Here is an 11,865-nt window from a genome sequence, read left to right on the forward strand (position 1 = left end):
TATTCACATCTTTGAATGATAACAGGCTGGTTAACAAAGGTACTGGCGTGGATTTCCCATATTAATATATTGATCCATTTTGCTAACATACGTCTCCCTTGTAGGGAAGGGCTGATTTAGGGCTCTTTCTAAGTGGACAGGGTATGTTAACTGGAAGGCTTCATTTAGGGTTCAGGAGAAGAGGCCTCAATACAAGCTGGGAGCCCTGACTGCTCTCTCACTCCCCAACAAAAATAGGAAGTGCTTCATTCTGGGTGTATAGCATTTCGGTTTCTTTCCTTCTTGAGAAAAGTCGGCTCTTCCTCCGCCCATCAGAGATATCTTAAGGTATATAAGGTCTGGTATATACCTTATATATAAGGTATATAAGGTATATATCTTAAGGTATACCAGATATATTAAGGTCTGGTATTATCTCAGAATCTACTCTGCTTCTCTCTTAGGTACTAGCTCCCGACTAGAAGTCCTAGTTAGCTGTTCATTTTCTTAGCAAATATTACTACGGTTTTTTTTGTATTTTGTTTTTTTGCTGGAGGAAAGCTCTGTATGAAAACCCGCTAGGATAGTGGTAGAGGAGTAATGGGTGGAAGAATGGCCATGTTCCTATCACTACGCACAGTCAACGCCTCTTCTCTGCTGGGGTTGAGAGGAAATCAAGTCTCTCCTGGAGCTCCCAAGGACATTCCCTCTACCACCACAGCTTGTTCCTGTTTGGTTCATTATTTTCCTTTTTTCTTTTTCTAGGTCATGACCTTCCCTGCCCAGGATTATCTGTCTAACAGTAGGGTCCTGTCCAGTCTCCATTTTCCAGACACTCCGCTGAATTTCTGGTTCTCAGTGCTGTTACGGATTTATTTGCATCACTATTGCTTTATGGTTAGTTCAATGGAGACTCTGAAGGGAGGGAAAGAAGCGCTTATGCTCAGGCTGCCACCTGAACAGGACAGTCTTACACTTTTAAAAAACTGTAGACATACATCACCTGTTTTAATATTTAAGTTTCTCAATACTTAATTAGCCTCTATTTTATATTAAATTAAATTAATCGGTAATCAGCAAACTGGCTAAAGTAGCTCTCTTTAAAAAGACTTGGATTAAAAAATCATCTTCTGTTTAATTTATACACTCTCTTCTCTTAGTACCTACACAATTTAGTTTTTCTAATTTCAAAAAGATAAAAACGACTGACGTAAAGTGGGGAAGGTCAGTCCATTGATACACATTTTGTCTCTCTGAAGTACAGATTTTTCCTATTTTCTACATATTTACTGGAGTCATGACTCCCAAAGCTGTAATGATTCCAAACCAAATACAAGAAAGAGCATGAGAAATGCTGGTGGGACCAGCTCTCCTAAAATTTCCAATGTGCTATAATCTACAGAGGACACTCCAGTTTTTATCTTTATTTTTTTATTTTCCATTATGGTTTATTACAAGATATTGAATATAGTTCCCGGTGCAATACAGTAGGACCTAGTTGTTTAACTATTTTATATATAGCAGTTTGTATCTGCTAATCCCAAACTCCTAATTTATCCCCCCTTCCCCTTTGGTAACCATAAGTTTGTTTTCTACGTCTGTGAGTCCGTTTCTGTTTTGTAAGTAAGTTCATTTGTGTCATATTTTAGATTCCAGACGTAAATGATATCATATGATATTTGTCTGACTTATTTCACTTTGTATGATAATCTCTAGGTCCATCCATGTTGCCGCAAATGGCATTATTTCATTCTTTTTTATGGCTGAGTAGTATTCCATTGTTTATATGTACCACATCACTACGATTTTTAAATAGTGATATTACCTTTTTAGAGATGTGCTTGGTTTTGAGGGGCGGGGATTTATTTGAAAAAAAAAAAAATCCCCTTACCCCTAGAGAAGAGAAAAACAATTACAAATGTCCTCAGATGATGAAATGCCAGAGGGATTTATACCACACCATGCAAGTGCCACTCACAATTCCCCAGAAGATAGGTCTGCTTTTACATAATCTCAATTGTAGTATCAGCGAGTGAAAGTTATGTCATGCTGTAAAAATATGCCAGATGCAAACAGAAATCTTGGACAAGAATTCAGTCTCACACTGAAGGGACAGAAGCAACATTTTGGGGGGCAAGGTAATGGGTTAGTTATTAACTGCAGAATCTCATTTTCATCATGTGCAGAATGGAGATGTCATGCCTACTTCACACAGCTATGGTTAGGCTTAAATAAAATAGCATACATAAGGAAGAGACTGAACACAGACGGGACTGAACAGCTGTTTCCTTTGTTTTTCTTTATGTCAAAGACTCCAAGCTGAGAGAAGGTACATTTATTCTATTATATCTATTTTCTCCTCCCTTTACCCCGAACTGCTTAAATTCAAATGGAAAGAAATGGTGAGGGAAGCAATGGCATATGATGCTTTGGCATATGATGCTGATGCCTACACACCTCATGGACCTAACCATGCGTCTCCTGATTCCTTTCCTTACTATTACATTTATTAATTTCTAGAGATTTCAAGTCCCTTGGCATTTCACCTCTTCCCTGGTGCTAGTACTCACAGCAAATTCCAGCAGAGGGTGGGATAACTAAGGGATACTGCCTATGGATCATTATGCCATCATCCCCCTACGCTGACCTTTCTCTAGCTGTGCATTAAAAGTCTGGGGCTTCCCAATGCATTTGTCTGGATGTCTTTTCTCCATAATCCTCCGGCCCTCACAGATGCTCAGTAGGTCAGCCTCAGTTCCTAAGACACGTCTACTGGCTCAGAGTGATTTTCATGTTCAAACATAGCTTTGAAATTTGCAAGGGATGCTCTCAGCCGACCGGCCGATCAGGAGACTAACAGAGCCCAGTCTTTGTGGGTGTGCTTTCACGACATGAACGGGGTAGCTTATGCATATTTAATGCTCAAGAAAACATTAATACCAATTAACGGTGCCGAAGAAGAGAATTAAAACAATACTTCAGGGAATGATATTCTCTCTTTGATGATGAAGCCCACATGTTTTATTAGACACTGGGTTCAGTAACGAAATTCCTTCCTGGACCCTTTAGTCTGTCTCTCCCTGGAAGAGGGCATGGTTTCTTCATGGATTCTAAGGACATTTATCATGAGGTCTTCTGATCGCTTTACCCACCTATTTTCTTTCAATTTAGGTAACTCATTAGCTGCCTTTAAAAATTTTTCCCCCTCACACATACCAGAGGCCAACTATAAGAAAGGATGGTGTTCCTTCCTCCTAGGGTTGGTTTGAAATTCACCATTTTATGTTTTGGCCTTCCCTCCCTTGAATAAAAAGACAGAGGAGCATTCACTGTCACCATGCATCTTATCCACTTTGGGTAGCACTTGGACAAATGGCCCTCCTTTCCCCACTTTATTTTGTCTTTTAGTGAAATCCATTTTTTTTGCAGTCCGCGGGCCTCCCACTGTCGTGGCCTCTTCTGTTGCGGAGCACAGGCTCCAGATGCGCAGGCTCAGCGGCCATGGCTCACAGGCCCAGCCGCTCCACGGCACGTGGGATCTTCCCAGACCGGGGCACGAACCCGTGTCCCCTGCATCGGCAGGCGGACCCCCAACCACTGTGCTACCAGGGAAGCCAGTGAAATTCTTTTAAACCTCCTCACCTGCTCCACCCCCTCCAACGCCCACATATGAAGCTACAGAGAGAAACTTTTCTTACTTGCATTACTGTGTCCCGAGGAAGTGAGCTGAGAGTCCTAAAAAAAAAAAAAAAGAAAAGCAAGAAATATCAATTAATTTTCTTATTTTGACTTTCAAAATGTAAGTTGAATATGAGATATATTACTGGTCATTCAGAACCTAATCACAGATCATAATCTCTACCAGCTACCGTAATGAGAAACATTTACGTGTCTGTTAAGCAGTTCTGGTAACAGAGCTCACAATCACTTCCATGTTGTATTACAGACTTTTTGTTTTGTTTATTGAGGTGAAATTCACATAACATAAAATTAACCACTTTGAAATGAACAGTTCAGTGGCATTTCATACAGTCACAATGTACTAAACCACCACCCCTATCTAGTTGCAAAATATTTCTATCATTCCAAAGTAAAATTCCTTACCCTTTCGGCAGTGTTTCCCCATTTCCCCCTCTCCTCAGTACCTGGTAAGCACACACACATGCACATGTACTTGTTTGAGTCCTTCTTTTCAATCTTTTTTTTAAAAATTAATTAATCTATTTTTGGTTGCATTGGGTCTTTGTTGCTGCACACAGGCCTTCTCTAGCTGAGGTGAGCAGGGGCTACTCTTTGTTGTGGTGCGTGGGTTTCTCATTGCAGTGGCTTCTCTTGCTGTGTAGCACAGGCTCTAGACATGTGGGCTTCAGCAGTTGTGGCACATGGGCTCAGTAGTTGTGGCACGTGGGCTTCAGTAGTTGTGGCTCGCGGGCTCTAGAGCGCAGGCTCAGTAGTTGTGGCGCACGGGCTTAGTTGCTCCGCGGCATGTGGGATCTTCCCAGACCAGGGATTGAACCCGTGTCCCCTGCACTGGCAGGCGGATTCTTAACCGCTGCACCACCAGCGAAGTGTCCTATATTATTGACTTTTAATCTAACCCACTTCCCTTTGAACGTACCTTCACTCTCACCACCTTTCTGCAGACGAGGCTGGCAACCATCCCATCAGGGACACTCCACTGAACAACTGCTGTCAATCTCACATCGGTGGGTAGAAAGATTATTACAGATTTCCACTTATCTGAAATGGCAGAAAGCCAGTACTATGTGGTATCTGAGTTCAGTTATTGATCAGGTAAACAGTGATTGAACCTGATTTTATTTCCATTAAAGTGAAATGCTAAATTCTGCCTTGGGAATTCACATCCTCTTTCCTTGCAAAAGTCCCATTTAATATGAAATATACAGGAGAGTTATAAAAGAATGAATGAATTGAGACAGGGTCCATGAAGGACTACTGCCCTGCCCCCCTGGCTGCAAAACCCTGGGGGCCCCACAGAGTATGCAGATCCTTCATCCTTCACCGAGCCAGAGCCAGAGCCAGAGCCAGGCTGGGTTCACAGTAGAGGGCAACAAGCCCCAGGCACTGGGGCTTCTGTGTTTCCGCTTCTGTGTCTCCTGCTGCCCCATCCAGATAGACACCCTTACACCTATAGCTTCTGTCTCAAAGGCCTTCTCTCCCTTTGTGAACATCATCCCTGAGTAGATGCCTGGGGCGTGGCTCAACACATCTGCCCACTGTCATTTCAGCCTCCTCTGGGAGCATTCAAGGAGGCCTGCTATTGGGCCTCTATTGGGTCCTCAAGGGTTACAGAAGTGAAGGTACAAAGCCCTTGCCTTCCGGGCCTGGGAGCCCAGTGAGTCAGCAGAGGGGGTGATGTGTATGCAAGTTATGAGAACCCGGGGCTGAAAGGCATTTCACCACTGCTGTGTGGGAGTGCTTCAAGCCTCGATAGCCTGTCCTCATCTTTGGGATGCATGTCCTGCCATTTTCTGTTTTCTGCCTGGCAAACTTCTTTCTTCCTTCCAGGCTCAGAACAAAAAAGCTCAAGGGTTACCTGTTCTTTGAAACATTCCTGAATCTCAGAAGGACTTATTTGCTTTCTTTACGTTTACACTACACTGTGTCAAATTTCCATTACAGGAATTGTCTTTTCAACTATGACTCCTTAAAAAAAAAGCTTTATCAAGGTATACATGATATATTAACATAAACTGTACATATTAAAGTATACAAAAAGAACGCTACTATTATTGTCTTGACCCAAGGATGGCTCCATCCTATTAAGTAGCATTTTCTATTTAAACAACAAAAAGTAACATTTATTTATTAAAAAATAATTCAGAAAAATAGGAAAGTATAAGAAAAAGTTGCCTGTAATTCCTAACAGGGCATTTCTTTTTTTTCTTATTTTTACACCGGGGCATGAACCCGTGTCCCCTGCATCGGCAGGCAGACTCTCAACCACGGCGCCACCAGGGAAGCCCGTAACAAGGCATTTCTGAGATTACTCTACTGCTTTTAGTGTTTTGTTTTGTTTTTGCGGTACGCGGGCCTCTCACTGTTGTGGCCTCTCCCGTTGCGGAGCACAGGCTCCGGACGCGCAGGCTCAGCGGCCACGGCTCACGGGCCCAGCCACCCCGCGGCATGTGGGATCTTCCCGGACCGGGGCACGAACCCGCGTCCCCTGCATCGGCAGGCGGACTCCCAACCACTGCGCCACCAGGGAAGTCCTACTCTACTGCTTTTAATTTCCCACATTCACTCAGCAAGTGTGTGTCATTCTGACGGTCACGTGCACAGAGGAGAACCACTTCCTAGTTACTTAGAAGAATACCTGCAGTTGGAAACTTGTTCTCTTTTAAATCGGGCATTCCCAACACCTGAACTACTGTTGTGTACACAGGAATCCCCAAACTTCTTCAAAGGTGGTATTTAGCTGGGAAATAACGTTTTACAAGTCACAGAAATAACCAAGTAACCAAATAACCAAGGCAGCCGAGAAAGCCATTCAAGGAAGCACGATAAGAAATACCGTATTTCATCACACGTAACAAAACTGTGTTAGGCTGCATTACTTCATGTATTACTATGGAAGAAAATGGCTGCCAATTAATTGTAAAATGCCATCAGCTGTAAAACAAATCCTGATTTGGGGGATCTTAAAATGTGAAAAAAAATATGCACCTTAAACCGATAAAATATAGTTGTTCTTAAGCCATGTTGCTGATGGAGGGCAGTCTTTATCCTGTGAGAACACTCCTTAAAAATGGCTTTTTGGAACCATCTGAGCACTGCTGTACCCTTATCTCCTCTTGCTTGTCTGTCAATACATCATTAGAATTACAAAAGGCAAGAAATGGAAATATATCTTCTCTGATTTGCAGACCTCCACATGAAGCTAATTACTCTAGGAAAAAGCACCACGTGATGTGGTTTGGTCTTCCTTCTTCCACACCACTCACTTTCTTTTCTCTAAAGCTCAAAACAACTGAAATAATGTAAATGACAGTAAATTTAAATGTTTACTTTGAGGTAATGAAGTAAACATAAACTTTTAGCCCAAGCATTTTGTGGTCGTTTCTGAAGCATGCTAGGAACCCAAAGAGGGAGACATATCATAAACTTCCCAACTTCAAAGCACTTTCCTTCACACTTGCTGGCTTTCATTCTCCTTGTACTGTAGAAAGGGGAAGGCAATAGGATTCTCATTTCTGTAATCATGCTAGAACTCTTCTGCCTAATGCTTTAGAAACTGATCAGCAAGAACAGTTTCAAACCAGGTCTGATCCCATCAGATCTGGCATTCATTGCCACGTGAAATGCTTGTGAAATGCCATTAGATCCGCACAGATGCCTTCTGAGTATGGAAAAAGTTCTACAATTTTAGCTCTCTATTTGCATTTCAGAACTTAGGAGACTGCTACAGAAATCGAGGGAAAAGGACAAAGCAAATTCATTTCTTTTTCTTGGTTGAAATACCTCATAATGGCATGCATTCTTTGCTTTACCAAAGTCAATAACTTCTGAGATGTGAAGAATGAGGGAGGCACATCTGACAGTGTTTGTCTAGGGAACTGTGACTCCAAATTAAGCCTCCAGAGAATAGAAAAAAACATCCAAGTTCAGTTATCAATTGACTTTTTTATTATATATTATGTCCTTCAATACCCGGCCAAATTGGGGAAATTCTTGGAAGTATGTAGCTAATTAATTTAGTGGTACTGGTAACTCAGAAAGCACATTTAAATCAACTTTACTTGTGAGGTCAAACTGCCCCTTTAATCTCAATAAGGGCTTAATTTCGTTATTTATTAGTCATTTTGGAGATTCTGTCCTGCAAATTCCACAAACAATTCTAGCTTCTGCATACTAGCAACTGTGATCATCTCAAACATTAGTAGGTCTAATTCATGAATTGCAAGCCTCCAGCTGTCAGAATACTAAACAGTTGAGACACAGGTTAAAAGAGGTGCACTATGGGTGAGAACTAGTGATGTCTTTGAAGTAGGCACAGTCAGGGCTCCTCCAAAGATGTCTGTACCTTAATTCCCAGGCCCTGTGAATATGTTACCTCTCATGGCAAAAGGGACTTTGCAGATGTGATTCAGTTAACTATTTTGAGATGGGAGATGATCCTGGATTATCCAGGTGGGCCCAGTATCATCACAAAGTTCCTTATAAGGAAAAGGAGGAGGCAGGAGAGTCATAGAAGATGTGGCAAGGAGGGCAGAGGTCAGCGTGATGAGGGCCACAAGCTAAGTAAGCAGGGCAGCCTCTAGAAGCCGAGAAAGACAAGAGAACAAGTTCTTCCCTAAAACATTCAGAAGAAATGTAGCCCTGACCACACCTCAGTTTTAGCTCCGTGAAACTGATTTCAGACTTCTTCCAGAGTTGTAAGATAATAAATTTATGTTGTCGTGAGTCACTAAGTTTATGGTGACTCGTCAGAGTAGAAATGACACTAATGAAGTCTTATTTCTTTGATACAAGATAAAATTTTTTAAAAATATTTATTTATTTATTTGTCTGTGCCAGGTCTTAGTTGTGGGATCTTTTAGTTGAGGCCTGTGAACTCTTAGTTGCAGCACGTGGGATCTATCTAGTTCCCCAACCAGGGATCAAACCTGGGCCCCCTGCATTGGGAGCATGGAGTCTCAGCCACTGAACTGCCAGGGAAGTCCGATACAAGATACATTACCAGCACTTATTGTGAACTTTTTGAAAGAAAAGCATTATTAAAATCATGTAATGTCCCCATACTCTGTAAAGTCACCTATTTTTTTTTTTTTTTTTTTTTGCCACAATGGGTCTTGATTGCTGCGTGCAGGCTTTCTCTAGTTGTGGCGAGCGGGGGCTACTCTTCATTATGGTGTGCAGGTTTCTCATTGCGGCGGCTTCTCTTATTGTTCAGCACGGGCTCTAGGCATGCGGGCTTTGGCAGTTGTGGCTCGTGGGCTCCAGAGCACAGGCTCAGTAGTTGTGGCGCACGGGCTTAGTTGCTCCGAGGCATGTGGGATCTTGAACCCATGTCCCCTGCATTGGCACGTGGATTCTTAACCACTGTGTCACCAGGGAAGTGCCTGTTTGTAAATTATACCTTAATTTTTTTAAATTGAAAGAAAAGTCAAACCTTTAAAATATTCAGAAAGCTAGAAAAATAGAAGGAAGTACCCTCAGCTGGACACAATAAGAAATTATTATATTTAACAGTAACACATTGGCATCATTCTTATTAAGGGACTTTGGGACATTTTCAACACTTCAAAAAGAAAGCTTTTATCCTTTAGCTGTCACTCAACCCTCTCTCCCTACCCCTAAGCTGTAAGCGACCCCTAATCTATTTTCTGTCTCTCTGTATTTGCCTCTTCTGGACATTTCAATTATATGAAATCATATAAAATGTTGTCATTTGTGACTGGTCTTTCACCTTTGCTCAGCATATTTTCAAGGTTCATCCATGTTGAATCATGTATCAATGCTTCATTCCTTTTTATGTGGCATAATATTTCATTATAAAGATATATCACTTTTGTTTATTCATCAGTTGGTGCACATTTGTATTGCTTCCACTTTTTGGCTGTTATGAACAGTGCTGCTGTGAACACGTGTGTAAAAGATTTTTTGCAGACGTGTGTTTTCAATTCTCTTGGGGATATACCTAGGAGTGGAATTGCTGGGTCATACAATAATGCAATGTTTAACCTTTGAGGAAATGTCGAAACTTTTTCAAAGAGGCTGCACCACTTAAGATCCCACCAGCAACTGACATCAGGGTTCCAATTTTTCCACACTCGTGTGAACACTGGGTATTGTCTGTCTTTGATTTTAGCCCTTTAAGGTGTGAAGGAGTATCTCATGGTAGTTCTGATCTGCATTTCCTAAATGATAGCAATAGTGTCTTTTCATACGCTTATTAGTTATCTGTAGATCACCTTTGGAGAAATGTCTATTTAAATCCTTTGCCTATTCTTAAAACGAGTTCTCTTTCTATTATTGAGTTGTAAGACTTCTTTACTAATTGTGTTTCTGTAAATAAAGTTTTATTTGAACATAGTCACATTCATTCATTCAGATATTGTCTGCAAAGCCTAAACCATTTACTATCTGATCCTTTAAATAAAAAGTTATTTGACCTCTGACTTAAAACAATGAGTTATTGGGAAAGAATGAGATGAATATATCAGAAGAACAGAATAGACAGTCCGGAAACAAAACTGTGTACTTATGAGACTTTCAGTTGTTGACGTAGGTGGTATTTCAAACCAGTGGGGGGAAGATGGGCTAATTTGTTGACAGTGTTGTCATAATCTACTCAACCAATGAAAAGAATAAGGCTAGAACCCTATGACACACCAATGCAAACAAAATTTTTAAACCTAAAAACAAAAATTATAAAAGAATTACAATAAAATAGAGAACGCTGTTAGAATGTTGGGCCAGGAAAGATCTTTTTTCTCTGACATGAAAATTAAACACTTTGCTAGTACAAAAGGTACATAAGTAAGGTTGCAAGAAAATAGTTGCATCATATAGAACAGGCAAATGAGTAAGATATAAGGAGTTCCTACGAATCATTTTTTTAAAGTGGTAATGGACATGAGTGGGCAATCTGCAAAGGAAAAACAGTCAATGCTCAAACTCAGAAATTACTGGAGAAGTGCAAATTAACGAAATAACAGTTTTTCATCCATACTACAGACACGATGATGAAAAACCAGATAATATTAAACACTGGCAAAGATTCATAAAAAAATACTCTTGAAACATAGTCAAGGGTAAATAAGGCTTCTGATGCCTCTAGCACCCCAGCTCCTGTTCTAGGTGTCTGGACAAGAGACACTGAATAAGAGGCACACACAGAGGCACTTACAAAAACTGTGTGTTGTAATAGTGTTTGTGTTAACAGCAAACCACTAACAGTCTCAATGTCCATTAAAGGAGCTTGAGCAAATAAATTACAGCAAATTCACACTATGAGATATTTTCCTGCTGTTAAGAAAAAGTAAGAAAATCTCTACATATTCACTTGGGAAGATCTCTAAATATGCCTTGTTAAGGGAAATAAAATCCGACTCTTAGAATGGAATTTACCATTGTGATAATAATGAATTCTTCTTTCAATAATTTACTTTAGAACATTGTGGTGCTCATATTTAGCAATGATATTTATGTACTGTGTGTATCTGGAAAGAAGTCTACTCTTAGAAAAAGTACTTTTAGTACTATACCATTTAGGATTTTTAAAAAACTGCATATGCACATATGTGTATATAACACACAGGGAAAATGACTGAAATGGTACACACCAAACTCTTGATAGTAATCTGTGGGTAGGGAAGTAAAATCTGGACAAGGGCACGAGAAACTTTCATATTTTGCTTCTTCTATGTGCATAATTTCACCTTTATAATGAATATGTAATTATGTGTTGGATGGTTAATAAAAATCAAAACTTATTAGACTCATGTGTAATTTAAATATATTTTATAGCTGATATTTTGTGTATGCTGGTTCTTAGAAAATATGGAAATCATTTTTTTAAGTCCTAGAAAATATTTTCAGCTTTATAAAAGATAAACGAGAAATTATATACTTCATGTCCTCAATTCTAAGACACTGATTTTAAAATACATCATTAATTTAGTAATAGCTTTTCAGGAAAAAACAAGACATACAATCACACTGGATGTATAAAATGATCGTAAGATGCATTTCAACTTCACAAGTGTTTTTAGATAACGTGATAATTGTAATATTCATCATATTTTGCAGGAAGTATGGAAGTGGAGGTAGGTAGGACTGCAAGTTTGATTTCTTCCCTTGGAATGAACAGACTTATGCTTGCAAACTGTTGAAAATCAGATCCATGTGCCTGCAGCAGGA

General features: G+C 40.2%; 1 protein-coding gene across 1 annotated transcript in view; it reads right to left on the bottom strand.

The window, feature by feature from the left end:
• The window catches only part of AFF3 (ALF transcription elongation factor 3), a gene marked incomplete at its 5' end in the record, with an annotated part of 199,717 nt that overhangs the window by 187,489 nt on the left and 363 nt on the right, over positions 1–11,865 (bottom strand). The window contains one exon of the mRNA XM_007466896.1: positions 3,678–3,714. Coding sequence (XP_007466958.1) covers positions 3,678–3,714 — 37 coding nt within the window. The remainder of the gene's footprint in view (positions 1–3,677; positions 3,715–11,865) is intronic.

The sequence above is a fragment of the Lipotes vexillifer genome, unplaced genomic scaffold (genome assembly GCF_000442215.2).
Source record: "Lipotes vexillifer unplaced genomic scaffold, Lipotes_vexillifer_v1.1 scaffold28, whole genome shotgun sequence".
NCBI lineage: Eukaryota > Metazoa > Chordata > Mammalia > Artiodactyla > Lipotidae > Lipotes > Lipotes vexillifer.